General features: G+C 37.0%; 1 protein-coding gene across 4 annotated transcripts in view; it reads right to left on the bottom strand.

Moving 5' to 3' along the window:
* The window catches only part of LOC150101039 (uncharacterized), a 592,625-nt gene that overhangs the window by 551,004 nt on the left and 14,201 nt on the right, over positions 1 to 27,420 (bottom strand). Inside the window, exon 1 of one of the 4 annotated variants that reach the window (XM_090401632.1) lies at positions 12,476 to 12,776. The exons of 2 other annotated variants lie outside the window; for them this stretch is intronic. In XM_090401632.1, the coding sequence (XP_090257758.1) occupies positions 12,476 to 12,727 (252 nt within the window). In that variant the 5' untranslated portion in view covers positions 12,728 to 12,776. Of the gene's footprint in view, positions 1 to 9,342; positions 9,367 to 12,475; positions 12,777 to 27,420 lie in introns of those variants that run through there. One more of the 4 variants, XM_090401635.1, reaches the window with a different exon arrangement.

The raw sequence follows: 27,420 nt of genomic DNA, 5'->3' as shown, positions 1-27,420 counted from the left end.
CTAATTTGCTGATGCATGTCATCCACATCATCCCTGTAACCTTCTGGTCTCTGGTGTAAGATTGAGGCCTACTGGCTTCAATCTCAGACCAGATTACCTCAAAAGAATTGCCATCTGCCCACCTATCCCCTGCTCTTTTTGGCTGCAATTCATCCACTATCATCAGCAGTATCCATTCACCATCCTACCTAAAAATACTAAATTCTTCATATTCAATTCCTGTGATCTACATCACATGGGTTACCGAGAAGGCGAGGCCACAGTCCGCAGCATCTGCGGTGGAAGAGAAGATAAGTTTTCGCTAATTAGTATAGTTGAATATAGCGTTTATATTTATTTATTTATATATATATATATATATATATATATATATATAGCATTTAGTTTAGCAGTTCTTCAGTAGTAAGGAATGATGGCAGCCATAGCTGCAATCATAAAAGGCGTGTCACCAAGTCTACCGACATTTAAGAACTCTACTGTACATAATATAATAAAGGACTTTGTGGAATGCAGTTCTTGGGGCATGTATGCTATGCTTCCCGGAAGTTGGATATGTGGCGGGTGGGAGAAGGAGGAGGACGTATATGTGCAAAATGTAGGCAATGGGAGGAATTAAGTGAATTAGATATTTTGATAACCGACCTAATTGTGTCAGGGACAGAAAATGAATGTCAGGAGACAAGCAGTGTAATAGGAAAGAATGACGAGCGAAATACAAATGAGAAAATAAGAGTCGGGAGTGTGGAAGGCTTGAATGACTGTGAAGTTTTCGGAGATGGTCTTGATCGAGAGAATGAATGGCAAGTAACTTGTCATTTTAGTGACTGTTTAGTTTTAGTTTAGGCTAGTTTAGGCTGTTTAGTGACTAACTTGCAGAGAGGAATAGATGAACTGGAACTGAAAGAGGAGGTGGAATGTCTTGTGAACGAGATGAGAAATATGAAAGATGAGATTAGAAGAATGGAAGAGATGAATGCAAAGCGAATCAGAGTGGGGGTGAGGTATGGAAATGATAGAAGAGGAGAGAACAGGAGCAGTAGAAGAGAGTTATGGGAATGATAGAAGAGAAGACAATGGAAACAGTCAGAGAGAGTAAATGAGAAGAATGCGAGGGAGTGCTGGAACCAGGAATAGAGTGGTGCTAGGACAGCAGGTAAGTAGGGGAACACAGACAGAAAGGGTTAGAGGAGAGAGAGTGAGGGATACAGGTAAGCAATCAAGGAACAGAGTGGTAAGAGGTGTGATGTATGGAGACTCGATGATCCGTGGTATGCAAGATAGGATGCATGAGGAGTGTTTGCCTGGAGAAATGATAGAAAGTGCGGCTGTGGCAATTAAGAGGGATGAAAGGATGGATGAAATGATTGTGATGGTGGACACGAATAACTTGGGAGGCAATGTAAATTGGGTGGAAAGAGATCTGAGATTCTTGCTTGCGGTTGTGCAAAAGAAAATACAGAGAGGAAAGAATGTGTGTGTGTGTGTGTGTGTGTGTGTGTGTGTGTGTGTGTGTGTGTGTGTGTGTGTGTGTGTGTGTGTGTGTGTGTGTGTGTTGCCCAGGTATGATAGTGATGAGCTGAGCAGAAAAGCAGTAATACCGAATAGCATGCCAGCATGTATCAGAAGAGAGGATTGGAATATGTGGATGCTTGGAGGGCATTTGAGGACAGAAAAGAACTGTATGAGAGAGACCGCTTGCATTTGAATAAGGAAGGATGAAGGCATCTGGAGAGATTGCTGTTTTCTGAATGAGTCAGAGTGTCAATGCAGGAAAACCAGAATTCCAGGGTAGCAGGGATGGCCTGTTGTGGGAATGAGTGCTTGGGGGGAAGAGGGAATGACATCAGGTTTCAGTAAGGAAATACCGTGATTAGACATATTACTAACTATTATAATAATGGAATTACTCATGTAAATTATTCTTTATTCATAGAATTTTCACCTGAGTATCGCAGGCATCATCAGTACAGGTACAAGGCTAATTAAACAATAACTTATATTCACAAAGCGTCACCTAAGTAGCTAAGGTTAAATTTCCTAAATTTATTTAATTATTAGTATTTATTTATTTATTATTTATTTTTAATTATTTAAATTTAATTATTTAGTTATTTAATTATTAAATAATAATTATTTAATTATTCAATTATAATAATTTTTAAAAAAAATTTTATATATATTTATATAAATATATATATGTGTATGCAATTATATGTTAGGTAAGATTTGCTGCTTTATCAAGTACTATCTCCCACAAGGGGGAAAGACGAAGACCATCAGATCTGTTTAGGTTAGGGGAGTTAAAGAATGTTTCACATGTTTCTTTGTATAGCTGTTCCATTAGGAACCGACTTTTGTAAATGACTTTTGTCTTGTTCCACTTAACTCTATGTCTGGTGTTGATGGCATGTTCTGCAATTCCATTGGGATCAAGAGGAGATAATAATAGGTATAGAAACAGTGATATTTTTATGCTTTATACTAATCCAGGAGAGTATCCGAAATAAAGGAGATGAATTGGTAGCACTAATAGCATCAGATTTGCCAAAGATTATTGGGATCTCTGAGATGTGGTTGAAGGAGGATGATATAAAAACAGGAATTGAAGTAGCAGGGTACAGCATTTTTTGGCAGGATAGGAAAGGAAAATATAGCGGTGGAGTACTGTTTATGATAAGTGATGACTTAAGTCCTCTAAGAGTGGAGGCTTTGGAAGGAAGTGACACTAATGATTATTTGAAAGCATATAGTGTGAGGTAGAAGTGGTCAAGACAGGATATCTAGTGAGGTGTTGCTACAAACCAAGGAGCAAAGGGGGTGGGGAGAAGGAGATGTTTAGGCAGTTGAATTTGGCAAGTGCAAGAGAAGAATGATTGCTATGGGAGATTTTAACTACATCAGTATAAATTGGGGAGATGAAGATGCATGTAGCAATAAGGGAATGGAATTTCTACGATTCTTGAGAGACAAATGTCTTAGGCAACATGTAATAGAGGGAACAAGAGGTTCGAGAGCTCTGGATTTGGTCATAGCATCAGAAGAGTTGATAATAGCTGAGATGACATCTCTCCCACCAGTTGGAGAGAGCGACCATGTGGTTTTGACTTGGAAGATGAATAGACATGCTGGAGTATGAAAGAGACGGGAACATATGCGGAATTATAAGGTAGGTGATTATAATAGTCTTGGACATCAACTTGGGGAAGTTTCATGAAGGGAGGAATTGGAAGGCAGGGATATCATTAGTGCTTGGGAAATTTTGAAGGAATATTTATTAGTAGTGATATTAAGCTATATTCCACAAGTGAAGAAGAGGACACAATTTGGTATCAAGTGGATGACAAACAATATTAAACAGCAGCTTCACGTGAAAAAGAGGCTATGGAAGAGATATAAGGAGACAGGTGAAGAGCAGATGCATGAAGAATATAAAACACAGGCCAGTAGAGTGACTAGTATGGTAAGGAAGGCGAAACTGGAATACGAGAAGAGATCGGCCCTAAGATCCTAAGAAAATCCTACGGAATTTTTTAGCTATGTGGCCAGTAGGAGGAGAAATGATTGGGGAAGAATGACATTGTGGGATAAAAATGGGAATAGAGTTACTGATGCAGAGGAAATAGTGGAGTTGTTCAATGAGCACTTTATTGGAGTATTTCATCCTGGAGAAAAAGGTTTTAATACTAGAGGGATAGGAAACGTTCAGGGTTTAGAGGTGAATATCAGATAAGGCTGTGGACCGGATGGTATTTCACCATGAGTTTTGAGAGAATGTGCTAAAGAACTGAAAGCTCCGTTGACCTGGATCTTCAATAAAAGTCTGGCTGCAGGAAGGGTACCCAAGGAATGGAAGAAGGGTAAGATAGTGCTGCTGCACAAAGGCATTAGCAGACTGGAAGTGTCTAATTATAGGCCAGTTTTTGTGTCATCAGTAGTTGTTAAGGTCTTGGAGAAATTAGTGAGGGACTATATACAGCGTTGGGCAGATGAGGGTAATGTTATCTGTGAGTCCCTAAACAATATGGATTTGTTAAAGGCTCACAGATAACAATTTGTTAAATATGTTAGTAATATGATTGCCATTTAAGTTAAGGGGATAATAAATCCCTCATTATTTCAAAGCCGAATAAGAAACTTGAAGATCGAAATCTAAGAGTTTCATGCTGAAGAACTTTCGGTGAGTACAAGCGTAAGTCAGCATCTGGTTGTACAACACTAGGGCAACTCGCAGCAAAGGTGGAGCAAGTTTCAATCACTGTCGTTAATATTTTCTAATAATGTAAAACGCAGCTCCTAGGAGATGTATTACTGTTTTACATTATGAGGGAAGATCATTACCCTGACCGGTTTCGAAGTTATTGAGTTATTGAGGTCTTATCAGTGAGTAGGTAGAAGTCGCCGAAAAAAAATAGCCTCTTGGCTCTTAATTGTAGTAATAATATATGGGTACACCTTTCTGGCAATTCGTATAGTAAAGATGTAAGTTCGGTTCACTTAAATCTTGGTATTATCCAGGTCTACTTACTAACTGATGAGACCTCAATAAAGGTCGAAACCGGTCTGGATAGTGACCTTCCCTCATAATGTAAAACAGTAATGCATCTCCTAGATGCTGCGTTTTACAATATGATAAAATATTAAGGACAGTGATCGAAACTTGCTCCACCTTTGCTCCGAGTAGCCCTAGTGTTGTACTACCAGGTGTTGACTTACACTTGGACTTGCCGAAAGTTCTTCGGCATGAAACTCTTAGATTTCGATCTTCGAGTTTCTTATTCAGCTTTGAAATAATGAGGGATTTATTATCCCCTTAACTTAATTTACGTCGACGAAAAAAATAGCCACTTGGCTCTTTAATTATTGCCTTTTATAATAAAGTGACAAGAGCAGTTGATGAGGGAAAGGTATATACTGCCATTTTTTGGGATTTTGCAAAGGTGTTTGACAGGGTGCCACATGATAAGCTGATATTTAAGTTGAAGCACATGGATTTGGATGTGGGGTTAGTCAACTGGATTCAGGATTGGCTGTCTGATAGGTATCAGAGAGTTGTGTATGTCAGGGCAGTATCAAAGAGGCAGAAGGTTACAAGTGGGTTCCCAGGGCTCAGTACTGGGACCTGTATTGTTTAACCTTTATATCAATGGCATTGTCAGTGAATATCACAACTGAATATCCCCTGCAGTGAATTGCAGGGGATATTCAGTTGTTTGCAGATGATGTGAAGCTGGGAAGGGTTATTAGTAATAGTGGAGATGCGGTAGCCCTGCAAGAGGATTTGAATAAACTAGACAGATGGGTAAATAAATGGGGGGTAATAGTTTAATGCAGAAAAATGTAAAGTCTTGAAGTTTGGGCTACATCGCTAGGAGGCTGCATACTTGATTAGAGGAACTATACTGAAGGAAGTAGGGGAGACAAGCGATCTGGGGGTGATGATTGATAGAAAACTGAAATTCAGAGAGCATATTGCAAAGGTGGTGAAGGCAACTCAGAGGATTGCTGCAATACTGAGAAGGATGCTGACCTGCAGAGATAAAAGAGTTCTCATTCCATTGTATAAGACCCTGATTAGACCACACTTAGACCACTGTTCTCAAATTTGGTCCCCATGACGTAAAGGGGATAAATTAACTGTGGAAAGGATACAGAGGCAGATAACAAAGATGGTTTCAGGACTGTACAATGTCAGTTACGAGGATCGACTGAGGGAATGTGGACTGCAGAATTTAGTGGATAGCAGAAGGAGAGGTGATATGATCAAGATTTTTTAAACTGTTGAGAAGCAGTTATAGGGTAGACATTGGGGAGTTCTTTTGCTCGTGGGATGGTGGGAAGGAGCAATGACAAGGGGCCATCCCTGGACGTTAGGAAAAGAAGCTGTGAGCAAGAGGTTGAGGGGTGGTTTCTTTGCTTTGAATGTGGTTGAACGATGGAATGCATTGCCTGAGAGAGAGTGGTTAGAGCATGAACGGTCAATGAGTTCAAGGAGTGGTATGATAGACTGTGTTTCCTAAGAAGGACCTCCCACAATAACACTTTTGACTCCATGGAGGCCTGAATAATAATAATATGCTGCTAGCCAAGTTGCACTAATACCTATAACTTTTGGCAAGGTTGCACTAAGCAATGCATACATGAGACAAATATCAGGAAGGTGGCTAAAAGTGCTGGAGGTTATTGAAAAAAAAAAAAAAACTTAGAAACCTGAAAAGTAAAGATATTCTGAATATATGGAATAATTACTTTGAAATACTTAAACAAAACAAACAGTTACAAAAGACTGGTAGGAAATATTCAGAAGGAATGCATTCAGGAGCATTTATTTTCTTTTTATGTGTATTGCACCTGCAAAAAGTTTAATTGTAAACCTATAATATAATTGTACCTTGAGTGGACAAAGGATTTTTTTTATATATATATATTTTATTGATTTTATATATTTTTTTGTATTTTTTTACTTATTTTTTACATAGTCCAGAAACCCTGCTCTAGAGACGAAGTATGGAATTTTGTCCAGCCACATCAGGCCTCCCACTTATTAGTAGGGAATTGGTCTCACACTGGGCAATGAAATGATCTCTCACCTAATGAGACTCATAAACATCGATGTCCACAGTGGAATTCAAATGTGTAGCCTGTTGAATGAAGAGCAGATACACAAAGCCAACCAGGCCAGCCAACAAAGGTATGTGTCAACCTTGAGATAGAACAAGCTATCAAAAGCCATAAATGCAAAAAAAAACAGTTGAAATAATGATGGAGGTATAAAATGTTTTTCAGTGGCTATACTATATAATTCAAAATGCCTGGTCAGAAAGTAGAATTCTGGATAATAATAATAATTATTATTATTACATCACCTCCAAGTACTCATTAGAGAGAGCACCTACTCTACAACTCTCCGTCTCCACCACTCAAATTCACCAACAACAGTGAACTGTATCATCTACACCAGTGCCATCTACTGCCCACCACCACCACTAGTATTTTCACAGACAATCACAAACATCCATGCCTAGGCAGGATTAGAACCCACAACCTTTTGGCTGGAAGTTTATTTTGCACTTGGTTAGACTATAATAAATTTAGTTTAATCCTTTATCCAAGTGTAAGCAAATAAAGTTTGTGTCTGAAAATATCTTCAGGACTGAGGTAAGGTAGTGCAACACCAGGCAACTCCAAGCAAAGGTGGACCAAGCTCTCATCACTCCTTGTCTCAGTATCTCCCATAATGCAATGCACATCTCCTTGCGGACATGTATACTGCTATGCATTAAGGGAAGGGCCACTATCCAGACGGTTTCGACCTTTATTGAGGTCTTGTCAGTGGGAGATCTGCCTCCCACTGACGAGCAGCTACACAAGTCTATATTTGAGCTGTTAAGTCTACAGTTAGAAATGAACTAAGCACAAGAGGGTGGCTTGGTGAAATCAAATATGAGACGGTGCACTGTATCACTTTCACCTACATTGAAACCCATACCAGTTTCAATGTAGGTGAAAGAAAGTGGCATTAAACTTGATATCAGACTGTGCTCTTTGCTTTATATGATGCAGTGATGTCCTCATTAACAAATCCAGTCAAGTGCAGGATTCTTTAACTAAACCAAATAACACTGTGACAAATTTTGCATGAAAAAAAAGTATGAAAATAGTCAAGAAATGGATAACTTCAGCTGCATTCTCAATGGAGAACTTGTTAGAACAAGTAAAATATTTCAGCAAATTTTTTAGCGAAGATGGCAAATTATACATGAAACTGACAATACGATAAACACTGGTAGAGAGCAAATTTAATATGTTTATATATATATTATAGTATTTTCATTAAAATATATATTAATAACCAAACTAGCAGTATATATGAGTGTGTTTAAACAAATTTTAACTTATTGGAGGTTTATTTTCCACTTGGTTAGAATATAATAAATTTAGTTTAATCCTTTATCCAAGTGTAAGCAAACAAAATTTGCACCTGAAGTATTTTCAGGACTGAGGCAACTCGTAGTAAAGGTGGACCAAGCTCTCATCACTCCTTGTCTCAGTATCTCCCATAATGTAAAGCACATCTCCTTGCAGAGATGTATAATGCTATGCATTAAGGAAAGGGCCACTACCCAGACCAGTTTCGACCTTTATTGAGGTCTCGTCAGTGAGAGCCAGACCCAGAAGTGGTGATACTAAGGCAGAAGCAATGGAGAGGTCATATTTACTCATACGAGTTGCCAAAAGGTGTACCAACTTATTATTAAATTAGTCTGGATTTATAGAAAGATGTTGGAAGTTTATTTTCCATTTGGTTAGACTATAATAAATTTAGTTTAATCCTTTATCCAAGTGTAAGCAAACAAAGTTTGCACCTGAAGTATCTTCAGGACTAAGAAATTTTAACTTATGAATCTCACAGTTGGGTTAGAAATAAATCAAAATTACAGACTATAGATATGAGTGTTCTGACAAAATCAGGAAGAATGAGCAAACGGCAGTATCATATGAAAAGTGAAGATATTAGGAAGGAATCTGACATTATTAGCATTCAAGAATAGGTGAGAACTAATCTCAGATGGTATGATTACTTAAACAGAATGGGAGAGGAAAGGTTGGCAAAATGGGTGTTTGATGCCAAGATGGCAGGAAAAACACAAAGGATGACCAACATCTAGCTGAACTGACGCAGTCTCAAGTATCCAAGAATGTAGATGGAATTACGAGACTGGACAATATTGGACTCTTGACAGATATGAGTAAGTAGAAGGAAAATTATTGACAGGGTGGTAGTAATACTATAAACTTAAGTGTGTAGTACTATTATAGTATCCTGTACAACCATTGAGGGTACATATCAGGAAACTGATGACGATGGTCTCATTGTGGGAGATCACCTTTATCTTTTGACTATAAGACAATAATTAATAATATAAAAATTAAGTCTAGTGAAGTCTTCAATTCAGTATGACAACTGCAATAATGACTGTTAATCATCATATTTATTTTGAGAAGTATGGCCTGGAAGATAAATCCTAATATTCTGCATGGTTTCAATTTAAGATAAAGAAGGCTTCTTTCTTAGCAATAAATGCTTTCATTATTCACAAATATTAATCCATCATTAGAATACTTATTTCATGATAACACAATGAAAAAATTACATAAAGTTTAAAAATTAAAATTTTGATCATGTGTGATAACTATGTGTACTGTACTTACTTCAGCACAAGAACTGCCCCAGTACAGAATCAGTACTCTAATACTCTAATAAGACAAATTTTTAATGGGATTTGCATATTATCTATATTACAGTATATGTTGGGATTTTTCAATATCTATTGCTTTCTCTACCTTTTTTCAGTACTTTTTCTCCACAAAAACAACTGTTATGCTGAAGGCTGCAATAACTTTTATGTTCAATGTGGCTATCATATACAAAAAAGTTTCACTTTTAGACAGAATAATAATAATAGTAATAAATAAATTTTTAATATTCATTTGATAACCATTACCGAACTTTAACTGGAATCTTTGATTTGTTTTAATATAACATTTAATGAAAAAATGGGCTTGAAATGCATCAACTTGGCCATGAAAATAAATATTCATCATTATTTTATAATAATAATAATAATAAACATATTTATCATCTTTTCAATATTAGGCAAAAAGGTATTTGCTTTTGAAATTTTAAAAGGAAATAATGACAGAGAGACTACAAGAATATAAAAAGAATGTGATAAACCCTTTCAAAACTGGGCAAAAAAAAAAAGAAAAAAAAGTTATCTGTGAAACTTTAAAAGTCTTCAAACATAATAAGTGCACTTACAAGAATATAAGCCCTTGGCACATTACGCAAATTTGGAAATAGGCAATTATGACATTATGAGTTTCTGATCTCTAATTTAACAGAAAAAAGGCAATAGCAGCCTGAAACAGTAAAATTTTTTGACAGACCAGTCAGTTATTAGTGTCAAAAGAGCACTAATAAATAAATATACATACTACAGGATAAATCAAGATTTCCCAAAATGTGAGTGTACCTCCCTTGGGGAGGTACAGGGGAAGTATGTAGAACCTTTTAGTTGTACACTGTAATCCACCTTTCCTAAATTACTAGTTTCAAGCAAGTAGCATGGTTTTATATAATTATTTATAGAATTATATAACTGTTTTATAATTGGTTAGGATAAATAATTATTTTTGTTTCATTTGAACAATTTTATATTTTTATATCTTTATTAAATATAAAGTTCATTTTATTGTTCTAATTTATGCTCATTTTGGTGTTTGGAATTTTAGGGGAGGTGTGTACATTAAGATTACACTAAAGGGAAGTATAGGACAAAAAGTTTGGGAACTACAATAACACCAATGATAACTCATCAAAGGGTTTTAGCATTATTTCTAAGCCTTCATGGAGCATATCACTGCTTATTCTTATAAGAAATTGTTTTAACTTTCAAAGACAAACACTTTTCGCCTACTTGGTATAAAACAACAATCCAAATTTATTAAATCCCTTCTTTTCTAATGTAATGTTTTGTTTCTCTTTTTGACTATACTAAAGATTTGGAAGACTCTTTGTATTAGCATATCCAATGTGTAGTTAGATGTGAGCGTACCTTTTGTTTGGAAAATATTGGACATCAATTATCATCATAAACGGGGAACTTTATATGAGCTTTTTCACCTGAGTTGGTTGAACTCGCATAGGGACAGCTAGGTTTCCCCTAAAGTTTTTCTTCTGGTAAAACAGGCAAACCAGCCAGAAAACATAAACAATTAGCATGAAAAAAAAAGTACCTGAAAGGTAGATTAGTGTAATGTGGAACAGTGTAGTACAATTACCATATGAGACAGATTAACATGGTATGGAACAATTAGTGTGGAATGGCCTCCCATGAGTCCTGGGACTCTGTATAGGTGACATATAATAATAATTATTGGATTTACTTTTAAATCATTTTAAAATTCTTTCTTAAACAATATTTTACGAAACTGCATGTAATTTTTGTGCATTCTGTAAATGGTATCTGCTTGGTGTCTAGATTCTTAAATGCCTAAGAATCTAGATAAGAAGTAGATGACTAAGAATCTAGTAGGCGTTAAAATGTTTTATGAGTTGGGAAAGGAAGAAGTAGACTTAGTATGTCTCTGTTAATATTACACATGCATCATGGATTTTCTAGTATTGATAGTTTTTGGGGTTTTTTTAAGGGTACTCCTTGATACATACACATTCCTAGTACAGAAAAACAGTCTTTGGAAAAGAAAAAAAAAGCAGGGTTGACAAATTTCATCTTCTGATGAATTTTCTGATAGTCTGAAATATTGTGATATCACAAACAAAGGAAGAAAAAATTTTATACTTGGCTCTTACTCCTAAAACTGTATAACTGCACAATCACCAAGTTAGCCTTGCACCAGCCAAGTGGCTAGTTTTCAATGCTAGGCAAGATATTATGCCACTTCTTTCCAGAGAGCCAGTTACAAACAATTGTTTTGATAAATAAATCCTAAACTGGGGGAGGGAGAGGAAACTATCACATGCATCAAGCTAAATAAATAAATAAATAAACCAAAGAATGATACTTTAAATAAAAATGTAGATTTCATTTTAAATTAGGTAATATAGTAATTTGCAAAAATAAAATAGAATAAAATAAAATTGTGTATTTATACTTTTTTTTTTGTTAAACCGATCTTTTAATAATGATGATTATAATACATATTGTATGAGAATTACAGCATACAAATCCCATGAATGTGTAAGCCATAATGAGGGTAATAAAAAGCTCACAATTTACATGAATAAAAATTTTAAAAAAATTAAGAACGATAGAATTTTAATCACCTCCAGAGAGTCTTTGGACTCCCTAGAGGTGAAAAAAAAATAATAATAATAGAATTTTAATGAAATTTTAATTAAATTTAAAACCTTATCTTGCCTACGCCTTTAATGAATGTGTGTATAATTAAATGGGCCCCTCTACTAAGAGACCCTGAATGAATGCTAGGCCTCTATAGCCATTAATACAGTGACTTTAAATATGCAAAATTTTCGGCTCATACTATATATATATATATATATATATATATATATATATATATATATATATATATATATATATATATACATAAAAATAAATAAGGTACAGAAGAAACGAGTTTAATTAAAATGTTCTATAAGCCTGGGGCAGAAGCAGTGGCCAAGTATTCAGCAGCTGTTACTTTCCTAACATGACAAATGTTGTATTTCCATACGGCTTTTGTTATGCTGTATGTACATATAGAATACGAATGGAATCATAAAATAACGTGAAATGTATTGTAGAGATGGTGATTAACATATCTATCTGTTTAATCTACGTGTTTTCATTTATTCTCTATCTACTTTACTATCTGATGAATTGCTACTGAGTGCTAGTACAAAAGTGCTCGACGCAACAGTTCTGTTGCGGTCTTGCGGTGTTTGTCTTACCGTTGAATAAGATTTCTCTTGTTCTAAAACAAACTGTCTTAGTTTTTCTTCTAAGGATTTCCATTGTCCGTATATTCCTAATTCGGCGGGCTCGTCTTCGACATTTAATTTTCCAAGTCGTGCTGCTATACGCCATCGCCGTATACATGATTCATTTACTTCATATTTTCGCGATGCCACTGCATTTCCATGCTTCAAAGCAAATCCCACTGCTTCCCGCTTAAATTCAACTGCATATGTACGCCTGCCCATTATTCAAAATTAAAGTTATAACTTTTCTTGCCACTAATAAATCGGCTAACAGTTAACTTCCATGCACGCTTTTTGCGCATGCTCTCACTTGCCGTTGATGAAGCCGTGGTAGACGCAATTTCGCAATGCCACTCTTTTCCCCCCGGTTTTTTTTTTGTGGGTTTATCATTTCTTAACATCTGTGCATAAACTGTGCTATGCAATCCATTTATTTAAAAAATGCATTTAATAATGAAACCATACTCGTAAAAAAAATTTGAAATAACACGACTGCTTCGACCGTCTAGGTGATCGAGTGGATAGGCAACACAATCCAACCAATGGATTCGAATACATGAGGGTTTGGGAATGTATTCTGAAAAACCCACTATTATGCTTACTAGAGATGTGAAATGGCTTGAAAAAGTTACCAGGTTTATTATTATTATTATTACAGTAACTTCCATGGAGTCAGTAGACACTTCATGGGAGATCCACTCAACAAGCAACATGGCTATCATATTCAACCTTGAAATCACTTACATTCCCTGGATTCACAATGCACTCTGGCAATACCATTCCACTCAACAACAACTCTCCATGTTCAAAGTCTACTCCTCACACCTTTCTTTACCCTATCTTTATACAACTTCCAAGGATGGCCTCTCATTCTTAACCATCTTACTATTCACTCCTTTTATAATTCCCTCTGTATTATTATTATTATTATCTGACACCTCCAGAGAGTCCAAAGACTCATCGAGGGAGGGCACCTACTCTAACAACTCTTCGTCTCCACTACTCATTCCACCAACTACAGCAAATCACATCACATACACCGATGCCATCTACTGCCCACCATCACTAGTATTTTCACAGACAATCACAAACATCCATGCCCATGGCAATATTCGAACCCACAGCCTTTGGCTGGAGAGCGGTTACGCTAACCACTAGGCCAACCACACCAGCATTTAATTACTCCAGTAAAATCCCTTAATCAACTTGAAGGTCTCTATCACATCTCCTCTTTTCCTCCTATCCACCAAACTATGCAATTTACATGCCTTCAACCAACTGGCATAACCTTTGGTCATTCATCTTTGGATCCTCACTAGTGTTTCCATCATAATGAAACTAGGTAACCAAAGTTGAGTACAACAGTCCATGTGTGGTCTGACATACAGAGGTACCACCACCAGCTCCTTATCCCTACACTCTCTACCATCACCTCAAGATCCTAAATATCAACTTCCTGAAGCACAGCTCCACCAAAACAGTATGTAGCCTTATATCTCCAACCTTACACTTACTAACATCAAAATTGCATTCAAAGCTAAAAGTCAATTCAAAATCTTCCTGTAGAGTATTAACAGTAATACCCCTGATAATTCTACCTAACTTTGCATCTTCACAAACATTCGAAGATCCCCAGTCAATCCACATTTAATATCATTAACAAGTAAGTCAAACAGTAGGTCACCTTCCTTTTCTAAGACACTGCTCCGTCATACACAGCTTGTGGTATCGTTCAGAAAGCCAACCTTCAATCCATCTAATTAATCTATTAACCAATCCCATCTTCTGTAGCTTATACACTAATCTACCATATAATAATCTATCAAATGCCTTTAAAAGTCCAAAAATATCATAGTATGTGAATCTCCATCCAACACATTCATCACTATCATGAAATATAAGCAGATTTCTAAAGCAAGATCTGCCCTTCACAAACCCATGCTGACCATCACTGAGAATCCTACCCATCAACCCAATCCTGTATTCTATTTTTAACTAGTTTCTCCAATACTTATGACCACAGCTGTAAATATACAGACCAGTCTATAAATGGAAACTTCTGTCCTAGAACCATGCTTCTGGAGAGGTACTATTTCACCTTCTTTCCACTTGTTAAGACCCTTCCCTACTGCAAGATTCATTAAATACCCAAGTCAGGGGCATAGCTAATACTTTTGCATTCCTTAAAAAATATGTAGTGATATGTCATAAATTCTCATAGCCTTATTAATATGTAACTCAAGCAAAACTTGAATTCTAATACTTGCCTCCCTTCCACATGTGGCACAGCATTTAGATCATATGATATACACTGATGAAGTTTTCATTAAATAATTCTATATTATCATTTGCAATGGTCATTCTGCTACCATACCTATCCAATAGTGTCAAAGCTTCCATAATTATTTTTCCTCTTGTTTACTGCATAGCAGAAAAATTCCTTCCCTTGGATCATTTTTTGAACTGACTAGCCAGTCTCTTCTCATAATATCCTTTTTTTTAAAATCATGCTTATCACCTTCCACGCTTGGAGTTTATATTCTTCATGCACCTATTCATTAAAAACCTTTACCTTCTCCATGACTTCTTTTCACCACAGTGCTTGCTTAATTTCACTGTTCATTCTAGAATACTTTTCAGAAATAGAGGATGAAAGATGCAATATCCAGATGTTGTATGAAAGGTGTGATGAGCACAGAACTGAAAGTAGCTTGTCCTTTTTTTTTCTTTGCATGGAGCAAGTTGAGTGAGAAGAATATAAAGGAGGTGGGAAGTGCAGGGAATCTCAATCTCATTCATTACTTGAAAGAAATTGAGATTTATTTCTACATTCATACTGAAAGGTTTGTGTAATGACAATGTGAAATTAAGGTGCATTTATTAAAGCGGTTAATGCACTCTCAACATTTTGATATCCATATTATTGACATAATCTTCAAGATCATAAAACTCTTCATTTATATGATGAAACCAAAATGTGACTAAAACAGTAAAAGTATGATTTCATTCTTACCACCCCTACTAAGTATTGTATGTAAATTAAAAAATTCATAAACAATAAAAAAAACAAACAAACAGAGTAACAGCCAGCCTGGTTGGCCGAGTGGTTAGCGTATCTGCTCTCGAGACAAAAGGCCGTGGATTCGATCCTGTCATGGATGTTTGTGATTGTATGTGAAAATACTAGTGGTGGTGGTGGTGGGCAGTAGATGGCATTGGTGTAGATAATGCAGTTTGCTGTAGGCTGGTGGATTTAGTTGTGGTGTAAGTTCCCTCCCTCGATGAGTCTTTGGACTCCCTGGAGGTGTCACGTAATAACAATAATAAACGAAAAGTTAGTACTTAAACAAGGCAAAGTCAACTGATTAATGCATGTTGCACTCCTAACTAATTACAGTTAGTTGTACTTTATAAGTCAGAAAAGTGCTGATCAAATCAGAGGATGGGTGCAAACAAATAAACAAATTTGGAAAAACATGAAAGAAATTGAATATAGAAACTGTATTGTAATTTTAACTGTGTTCAATTATCAATATAGCTGGAATGCTCAATAAATGTATATGCCAGAAAACAAAGATGAAGCTAAAACCTAAAGTCCTGAATTTTGGATACATATAAATAAGGTGATTAATAACTTGTTCAATATATTAAATAAATTAGACATAGAAGATCATGTACTTAAATTATAAAAATGATTTACACCAAACAGAAAATGCATCTGTTTAATTCTAAGGCTTCTGTAGGGAAAATAAAAAGAGGAGTTAGACAAGGTTGTATCCTTTTCACCAAATCTATTTAATATCTATAGTGAGACAGTGATGAAAAAGGATTGAAAAACAAAAAATAGGAATTAGTATCAATAGTATAAAATACAACAATCTTAGATATGCTAATGATACCATTCTAATAGCAGAAAACAGAAACAAATTAATCAAATTACTGCAGCTACTAATTGAAGAAGGTAAAGAGTTTGGATTAGATATAAATGCAAAAAAGACCAAATTTATGAAAATCTCAAAAGAAAACAGATCCAAGCCAGAAATATTCATAAATAATATAAAAACTGAACATACAAAAAATCGAACATATACACTCTGTACAGAATACAAATATTTAGGCACCTACTTTACTGCGGATGGAAAGCAAGATAAAGAAATAAAAATAAGAACAGCCATAGCTAAAGATGCCTTCTGGAAAAAAATATCTGCTCAGAAGGTCTGTGGGTATCGAGACAAAGAAAAGAATGATAAGAACATTAGTGTGGCCAGTTTTCACATATGAAAGTGAGACCTGGATATTCAAGAAGAGAGTAAGACAACAGATAATGTTGCCTTTGAAATGTGGTGCTATAGGAGAGCTCTGAAAATCTCATGGACAGAACATGTGACAAATACAGATGTCCTACAGAGAATGAGAACACAGAGATCTTTATTACAGGAAATGATCCAGAGAAAGATGAGATTGGCAGGACATGTACTGAGAGGTTCAGCAGGACAGAGGATACTAACAGTTTTAGAAGGAAAAATTATGAGAAAAGGATCGAGAGGGAAAAAATGAAGGGCATGGCTTGAAGATATAAGATCATGGACAGGATCACATGGCTAGAAACAAAAAGGAAAGCCACCAACTGACAGAACTGGAAGGACATGGTGCTGCACCCTCTCACTGAGGAAGCTACATGAAGAAGAAGAAGAGTAGTAACTTATGACTGAAATCTAATTTTTTAAAAATAATAAAGGAATGTTTAAATAAATGCTAGCTTTTTTTCCTTTTATGTTGAGCCCATACATAAGAGGTTGGTTAATCAACCTATAGTACATTAGTACTGTATATGGGTAGAGGTTGAAAAAGGAGGAACTGTTTACATTTGATTTTAAAGCTTGTATATTATATTCCTTGGGAAATACATCAGGGGGAAAGGTCCCACAATACAGAAGTAGCAGGGATGAAGGAGGAGGAAGAGAAACTTGTTCTATGGGTTTCAAGGTACACTGTGAAGAGATTTTGAGCAGCAGCAGCAGCTGCGCTTGTTCCAATGGGTTTAGTACTAAGTGGGAGAATTATTAATGCTATTTCAGATGAAAATTTTCCATGGAAATATTTATAGAATACACATATTGCAAAAATCGAACGTCTGTGCGAAAGTGAGGGGAGCGAGTTGGTAAGAGATGGGTCATTAATCAATCTAATTGCTGTCCTCTGTATTGAGTCAAGCATTTTGAGGGAGCTTTTAGAGGCCCACTCCAAATGTGAGAGCAGTATTCAATAGCTGGGTGGTGGACTTCAGATTTGCATAAGGTTAACAGCTGTTCAGAGGTAAAGTAACGTCTTAAGTGAAAGAGAAATCCTAATTTTTTAGAAGCTGAAGATGCAATAGTTGTGATGTATTTATTATTATTATTATATGATACCTCCAGGTGGTTCAAAGACTCATCGAGGGAGGGCACCTACTCTACAACCTCTACAACTCTCCGTCTCCACCACTACAACTACTTTCATCATCTACACCATCTACCGCTGACCACCATCACGAGTATTTCCAAAGACAATCACAAACATCCATGCCCACGGCGGGATTCGAACCCGCAGCCTTTTGGCTAGAGAGCGGATATGCTAACCACTCGGCCAACCTGGCTGGAGAGGAGACACTTGATGTCAGGGTAATTCAAAGATAAATTTCGTCTTGTATGGAAATTTAAGTGTTGTCAAAAATAACTGGGAGAAAATGGTTCTTTTTTGTGAGAAATAAGACAGAAATGCATTTTACTAGTATTGAAATTGACAAGTTTATCTGAATCCCATTGGAGGATATCTTGGAGATCAGAATTGAGGGCAGTGGTGGTTGATGTTCTGTAGGTTAAGATGAGTTGTGTGGAGTCTGGTCTTGTCAGATGTCATCTCTTTCCAGGAGGTTGACTACCATGAGCTTCCACAATATACAGTTTTGTGCTTCTCTTTTACATTCTTCATAAGACAAAAAGGTCCAGTCCTTAATATTTCCCATCCAATCTGTTCTCTGTCTTCCTTTTCTTTCTTTTCCTTGTATCATTCCTTCTAGAAGTGTTTTTTGTAGGGATTCATGCATTAGTATGTGGTCGAGGTTGGTGGTTTTCCTTTTCTTAACACATTCGCTGCCACGCTACTTCGCCATAGTCTGTTCCCGTACGCCAAACAATTTCACTTCTACAATGTCAGTACGGTAATCTCGTTGCCGGCAGTAAGCATCATACGAGTATACTCGTAGCTAGCTTGTGTGGCTAGTTTACCAACTACGAGTATACTCGTAGTTGGCAGCGAACGTGTTAATGGTTTTCAACAGAGTTCTATCTTCTCTAATATCTCTAAATTCATTTTTTTAGAAGTCCATGGGACTCTAAGGATTCTTCTGAGGATCCACATTTCAAAGCCTTTTAGTTTATTTTCACAATATTTTGAAATTCTTCAGGTTTCTGCTCCATATAAAAGTGTTGACTGTATGTAGCATTTGGACAGCCTAAGTCTTGTTTTTGTGTGAATTTCCCTTGAGGTCAGAATGTTTTTAATGAAGGTTGATCTAGCAATTTCTATCCTTCTTAATATTTCCTTATTGCACTTTCCATTCTCTGTGATTAGTTGACCCAAATATATATAACTCTCTACTTGATCTAAGGTATTATTATTATTATTCAGGTCTCCATGGAATCAAAAGACTCATCGTGGGAGTTCTTTCCTAGCGCACAATGTCTCTCATACCACTCCTTGAACTCATTGACCATTCTGGTTCTCACCACAATCAGGCAATGCATTCCACGGCTCAACCACTCTCCATGCAAAGAAACCACTCCTCATCTTCTTGCTCACAGCTTCCTTTTGCAACTTCCAGGGATGGGCCCCTTGTCATCGTTCATTCCTGCTGTTCCACCAAGCAAAAAGAACTCCCCAGTGTCAACCTTGTAACTATCTCTCTCAACAGTTTAAAAGTCTCAATCATATCATCTCTCCTTCTTCTATCTACCAAAACTCAGCTGATCCTAATAACTAACATTGCACAGTCCTGAAACCATCTTTCATATCTGCCTCTGTACCCTTTCCACAGTTAATTTATCCCCTTCAAATCCTGGGGACCAAATTTGAGAACTATATTCTAAGTGTGGTCTCATCATGGTCTTATACAATGGAACGATAACTCTTTTATCTCTGCAGGTCAGCATCCTTCTCAGTATTGCAGCAATCCTCTGGGTTACTTTGACCACCTTTGTAATATGCTCCCTGAATTTCATTTTCTATCAATCATCACCCTCAGATCTCTTGTCTCCACTACTTCCTCCAGTACAGCTCCTCTAATCGAGTATGCAGCCTCCTATCGATGTATCCCAAACTTCAAGACTTTACATTTTTCTGCATTAAACTATTACCCCCATTTATTCGCACATCTGTCTAGTTTATTCAAATCCTCTTGCAGGGCTACCGCACTGCACTATTACTAATAACCCTTCCCAGCTTCAAATCATCTGCAAACAACTGAATATCCCCTGCAATCCACTGGCAATGCCATTAATATAAAGGTTAAATAATACAGGTCCCAGTACTGAGCCCTGGGACCCCACTTGTAACCTTCTGCCTCCTTGATACTGCCCCACCATACACAACTCTCTGATACCTATCAGACAACCAATCCTGAATTCAGTTGACTAACCCGACATCCAAATCCATGTGCTGCAACTTAAATATCAGATTATCATGTGGCACCCTGTCAAATGCCTTTGCAAAATCCAAACAAATGGCAGTATATGCCTTTCCCTCATCAACTGCTCTTGTCACTTTATTATAAAAGGCAATCATATTACTAAAGCAAGAGCACTTAACAAATCCATGTTGACTCTCACAGATAACATTACCATCATCTGCCTAATGCTGTATGTGGTCACTCACTAATTTCTCCAAGATCTTAACTACTGATGAAACACAAACTGGCCTATAGCTAGACACATTCAGTCTGCTACTCCCTTGTGCAATGGCACTATCTACTTCCTTCATTCCTTGGGTACCTTTCATTGAAAAGCCAGGTCAACAGTGCTGTCAGTTCTTTAGCACATTCTCTCAAAACTTGTGGTGTAATTTCAGTAAAGCTGTGGGACAGCTTTACTGACATCCAGAGTACTCAGTATTTGGAACACACTCTCCTCTTGCACTTCTAAACCCTGAACCTGCCCTATCCCTCTAGTATTAAAACCTTCTCCAGACGAAATACTCCAATAAAGTGCTCATTGAACAACTCCACTATGTCCTTTGTATCAGTCACTCTATTCCCATTTTTATCCTGCAATGTTATTCTTCCACAATCATTTCTCCTCCTACTGACCACATAGCTCAAAAATTCCTTAGGATTTTCTTTGGATCTCAGGACCAATCTCTTCTCATATTCCAATTTTGCCTTCCTCACCATTCTAGCCACTCTCCTGGCTTGCATCTTATATATTCTTTGTGTATCTGCCCTCCACCCCTCTCCTTATATCTCTTCCATAACCTCTCCTTCACCTGCAGTTCCTGTTTGATATTATTTGTCACTCACTTTACACCAAATTGTGTCCTCTTCTTCACTCGTGGAATACAGCTTACTATTGCTGCTATTTCCTCTGATCTTAATATTAATATTGGGTATTTTCTCATTTTCTCTTGTTACCAGCATGGTTTTGGTTTTTTTTTGAGGTTATTTAAATTAAGTCCATATTTTTCACTTAGTTTGAGCGTCTCTTCTAATAGGTTTTGAAGATTTTTTTTTTTTATTTTCAGCCAGCAGTACCATATCATCTGCATATCTTAAGTTGTTCTGCCTCCCATGCTGACTCCTTTAAATTCTTCTAATTGCTGGAAGATATTTTCTGATATCCTTCGTTAGTGGGAATTCCTCCGAGTTTTCTCCTGATATTTTTATTGAGGCAGTTTGCTCCCGATACAGATTTATCAGTAATCTGGTATCTTTAGCATCTAGTCCTAATTTTTTGATGCATTCTATTAGTTGTTCATGTCTATTGTGAATGGCCTTTGTTTACTCAATAAAACATAAGTAGACTTCTTTCTGCTTCTCCAGATAGCTTTCTACAGTAGTTCTAATGTTGAAGAGTCCTTCTCTAGTTCCTTTATTTTCTGAAAACCAGATTGTGTTTCATAAATTTCTAATATGATTTTATGTTTATTTCTTTCTAGGTTTTGCTATCTGACTGAACAGACTGATTGTTCTGTACTCTTCACATTTAACTATCTTAGTTTTTTTAGGTATTCATAGGAATGTCAAGTGCTTAAAATCTTTTTGGCGAGTGTCCACTTTCCTATATTTGTTACATATGTCAGTCAGTGATTTATAGCTTTATCATTCATGATATTCTGCCATAATTCCATCCAATCCTGGAGCTTTTCCTGGTTTCAATTTCCTAATGGCATTTGTTACTTCCCAGGTAAGAATAGTAGGCCCTCCAAATTTTCTTTCAGTGGTTTATCTATTCTCTCATGATTGTAGATTTCCTTTGAATACTCTACCCATCTATCCCTTATTTTGTCTTTCTCCATTAGGATGTTTCCACTGGAATCTTCAATGAAATGAGAGCCTACCCTTTTCCAAGATTTGCTAGTTAGCTCCCTAACTTTTTCACAAAGTTCTCTGGTTTTGTGCTTTTTGTCCAAAAGTTCAATTTCTTTGCATTTGTTGTTGAGCCATAGTTCTACTGCAATCCTACATTCTTTCCTGATCTCCTTGTTTAAGTTCTTGTATTCAGAATAATTTTTGTTTCGTTCTTTCCTCCATCATTTTCAGTATTGTTTGCAAATTGTTTGTTTTACTGCCTTTTTTTATGCCCTCTTTAAATTTCTGCCATCTATCCTAAATCTCATCTTTAGGGTAAGGATACTTGGTGGAATCAGGAACGTCAACAGCAGTGGATTGTACAATTCCATTAAAAATTTATCTTTTATTTCTTGATTTTTAAGGGAGCCAAGATCATATTTTTCTATGTTTATAGGTTTCAATGTTTTCTTTAATTTTATTGCTCTTTAATGACCTTTATACTTTAAACCAATATCAGCCCATGGGTATGTTTTGGCTTGTAAGATATTATTCCAGAATCTTTTTTTTTAATAATTATATAGTCAATTGTTATATAGCCAACAAAATAGTCAATGTATAGAGTAAGGTTTATCAAATGAAAGGGAGGAATGCATCTGCAAAACTGTGTATTGGGGTGGAGGTCAACTGAAGTAGGTCATTGATATACAGAAGGAAGAGGGTCGGTGAGAGAACTGAATCTTGTAGCACCCCAGCATTAGTTGGATGGTAAGAGGATAGGGAGCCATCTACTATCAGACACAGTGTACATCCAGACAGAAAGTTGGCAATCCATCTGCAGAAGTCCTGAAACAGTCCAAATGATAGAAGTTTGCTTAGTAAGCCTTTGTGCCAGACCCGGTCAAAGGCTTTAAAGATATCAAGTGCAATCACTTGGGATTCACCAGATTTCTCCATGACATTTGTCCAGAGATGGGTGATATATGAGAGTAGATCTCCTGTTGATTGGCAGAGACACAATCCATACTGGTGGTTGTTTATTAGCTGGGTACTTCGAGATAGTGTAAGAGTTGGGAATTGATGGTTTTCTCCATTACTTTAGACAGGACTGAGGTAAGTGAGATAGGGTGGTAGTTATACAGCAGTGATTTGTTGCCCTTCTTGGAAATGGTTGAATACAGGCCAATTTCCAAGCTGTGGGATAGATACCAGTGAAGTAAGAGAGTATATACAGGCAACATAGGATAGGAGTCAGTTCTGGTGCACAAGCCTTCAAGACAATTGGAGGAATGACATTCAGGGCCAGGAGACTTTTTTGTATCTAATTTGGACAATATTCTTTTGATCTCTTTCTGGCAAAAGGATATAGGGCATCTGGAATGGTTGGGGAGGGGGACATTTATTATTGTTAAGTGATGCATGCATTGGAAGCAAAATGTGAAGCCAGGAGACTGGCTTTTCCTGTGAGTGATGATGCAATAGTACATCTGGGTATGATGGGGGGGGGGATGGTGTTCAGCAAAAGTTCAGACAATTGTTTTAGCAAGAGACCAAAAGGCTGCAAGTTTCTTGATTTCAAAAAATCAGGAAACTTGCAGCCTTTAAACAGGCTGCAAGTTTCCTGATTTTTTGCTCTTTTGAACTCTGTTTTGGAAGCATTGATAGTTTTTTTTTGCATCTCTTTTGGCCTTGGTTATAAGTTTTAAAGGAGGATGGAGTTCCTGATTTGAGCCAGTTATGGTATGTTTGGTTTTTTCATTTGAACAGCCTTGGCACATCTTTTGGAGAATTTAGTTAGGGGATGGCAGTTCAGAGTAGTGTGGAGAATATATGTTTCCTTATCAGTGAAGATTAGTTATAAGTTTGGTGCATATGTTTGGGTTGGAAAACCGGAGGTAATAGTCCAACTATGGGAATGAGGCATAGAAGTAGACATCATGGAGGCTGTCCCACTTGGCACTGTTATAATGCCAAACTAATCTTGTATGGGGTGGCTGCATAAGCATTATTGCAGGCTCATTAATCTAGTGCTCATCTCCTTAAGGGAGGAGATGAGCACTAGAAGAAAATCAATTTTTAAGGAGAGGAAATTAAAGAGCTCAGAGTGGTTGGTAACATTAGGAGAGCAATAGAGACAGCAAATAAATTTGACTGAGTAGGGGAAGGGATATTTTCAACCAAAGAAGGTCAAAGTTGGCCAATTCTAGGTTGGGTGCTCTCTGGCAAGTATGTCAGATTGGATATATGCACAGACACCACCCTTGGGGGGGGGGGGTCAAAAAGAGTTAAAGAGTGTGTAGTTTGGAAGGTTGAGATGAATAGTGCTGGGGAGGGATGAGATTTGAGTTGAAATCGTAAATGAAAATGAAGTACCATCAATCTGGCTAAACAGAATAAAAATTCCCATCTGTAAAGGCAAGGGGGACATTGCTGACTGCTCAAACTACAGACCAATTTGGCTACTTAATTAATAATAATAATAAAATAATAATATACTTTGCCATATAATGAAGATTTTTGAACCAATACTTGAAATTTCGATGATAACTCAAAGGCGAATCATCATCGAAATTTCACCAAATCATTGTTGATTCATTAAAAATTGTGGAACAACAGATGCAATCTTTGCTATTCAGCCCTTAATGGAGAAACATATAGAAAAGAAGAAAAACACACATGTGGTATTCTTAGATCTTGAAGAGGCGTTTGACCACACACACCACATGATCTCATCAGGAAGGCATTGAGAATATGTTATTTACCCAAAAGCCTATGTACAATGCATAAAAATGCTACATCAGAAAGTTACCAGCATAGTGCACTGCACGGCATGAAACCCTGACATCTTCCCAATAAAGGCAGGAGTTCAATAGGGATCTGCACTCTCACCCCCTGCTCTTCATCCTTTTGGACACTGTAACCAAGGATATTCAGAAGCCACATCCCTGGACACTATTATATGCTGATGACATCATACTTAGCACTACATCACAAAATGAACTCCAACATCTTGTGCAGACTCACTTATATGAGTCTGGAACGAGACTTAACACGAAGACAGAATATATGCAAGGAGGTGACCAAACTAATGACACAATTAGAATAGATGGCATGGAGATGAACAAATTCACCCAGTTCAAATACCTAGGATATAACAACAGATGCTGAAGCCAAAACCAACACTGCTGCATGGATGAAATGGTGACAAGTCACTGGAATTCTTTGTGATAAGAAGATTCCACTATACCTAAAATTAAAGATCTAGAGAACAGTCATTAGACCAGTAGTCATGAACAGAGCAGAATGCTGGCCAACAACAAAGAAATGCGAGCAAATCCTCCATACTATGGAAATGAGAATGCTGAGATGGATACTCGGCGTCACCAGGCTCGACCAAATACCAAACACTGACATATGTAAAGTCCTCGGCACAGCACCAATAACAGAAGATGAAAGAGGTATGTCCTAGATGGTACGGCTACATGCTATACAGCAATGAAGACTCTGTGGCAAAATTAGCCATGAGGTTTAATGTCGACGGCCAACGACTAAGAGGCTGACCAAAGACAAGTTGGTTTGATTGCCTAACTAAAGACATGCACACAGCAAATGCCAACAGTAGAATTGTCCAAGACCATGCAAAATGGAGGAAGCAGTGCACACGAGCAGACCCTACCTTAAAGCAGGACAAATGCTAGGAAGAAGAAGTAGCAGTCTATGATCCAATTAAACTTTATATCAATGACATTGCCAGTGGATTGCAAGAGGATATTCAATTGTTTGCAGATGATGTGAAGCTGAGAAAGATTATTAGTAATAGTGCAGATGTGGTAGCCCTGCAAGAGGATTTGAATAAGCTAGATAGATGGGCAAATGAATACGGATTATCGGTTTAATGCAGCAAAATGTAAGGTCTTCAGGTTTGGGAAACATCGATGGGATGCTGCATACTCTATAGGAGGAGTTATACTGGAGAAAGTAGGGGAGACAAGAGATCTGGGGTTGATGATTGATAGAAACCTGAAATTTAGGGGACATATCGCAAAGGTGGTGAAGGTAACACAGAGGATTGCTGTAATTATGAGAAGGACACTGACCTGCAGAGATAAAAGGGTTATCATTCCGTTGTGGAATGATAACCCTGAAAGTCTATGATCAGACCAGACTTAGACTATTGTTCTCAGATTTGGTCCCCAGGATTTGAAGGGATAAATTAACTGTGGAAAGGATACAAAGACGGATGATAAAGATGGTTTCAGGACTGTACAAGGATAGTTATGAGGATCGGCTGAGGGAATGTGGACTGCAGAGGTTGGTGGATAGAAGAAGGAGAGGTGATATGATTGAGACTTTAAACTGTTGAGAGGTGGTTACAGGGTTGACACTGGGGAGTTCATTCGCTTGGCTGAACAGCAGGAAGGAGTGATGACAAGAGGCCATCCCTGGAAGTTACGAAAGGAAACTGTGAGCAAAAGGGTGAGGAGTGGTTTCTTTGTGTGGAAGGTGGTTGAGCTGTGGAATGCATTGCCTGATGGAGTGGTGAGAGCAAGAACAGTCAATTAGTTTAAGGAGTGGTATGATAGACTTTGTGTTTCTTAAGGGGGACCTCCCCTCGATGAATCTTGACAGACTTTATGTTCTTAGGAAGGACCTCCCACGATGAGTCTTTTGACTCCATGAAGGCCTGAATAATAATAATAATAATTGTTTTCTCTACTCTGATGTTTTTCTTCGAGTTGTTTTCAAAGATGACATCTTTGTTCTCTCTGTTTGAATGTTAGGTCAGGCCAAGCACGTATGCATGATTGGGGGCAAATGTCCTTGAACTTGTCGGCAATCACTGTTATTAATTTAAATGTGCTTGTCGGTGTGTCAAGAGTCACTTTTAGGAGGGGTGGAAAGTTCATTCCGTCCTTTCTTTTATTTATGGGTCCGAAATGATGGCACCTGATGATATTTGTAGAACTGAACTGAATACCTACAGACCTCTTTCTGTTTTTCACCTAAAGTCCATCTAAAGTTGTTTGCTTTCAGAACAAAATGATATAATAATAACTTCATGTTTACAGAGGGAATTTATCCTGAATGTTCACTTCTAGTTGACTAGATTTGCTGAAATATTTGAGGAACAGGATGTTGCTATAATAGTTATATTCTTGGGGGACAGTCAAGCCCTAAAGGAATCTACTTCTGGTGATCTCAATATGCTGATATACACAACTGGATTGTAAGCTTATTATGATGATGATAATGATGATGAATGTATCTCCAAAGAATCCACGTTTACAGAGAAGCCTGATTTAGACACTCATACTTAAATACCTATCGTATAAATATCTCTCCATGAATTTACCAAAAATGCAATCACAATCTAACA

This window comes from Typopeltis vanoorti, chromosome 12 (genome assembly GCF_054136105.1).
Source record: "Typopeltis vanoorti isolate ZY-2024b chromosome 12, IOZ_Tvanoo_1.0, whole genome shotgun sequence".
Taxonomy (NCBI): domain Eukaryota; kingdom Metazoa; phylum Arthropoda; class Arachnida; order Uropygi; family Thelyphonidae; genus Typopeltis; species Typopeltis vanoorti.
This window is presented reverse-complemented; position numbering and strand designations above follow the sequence as displayed.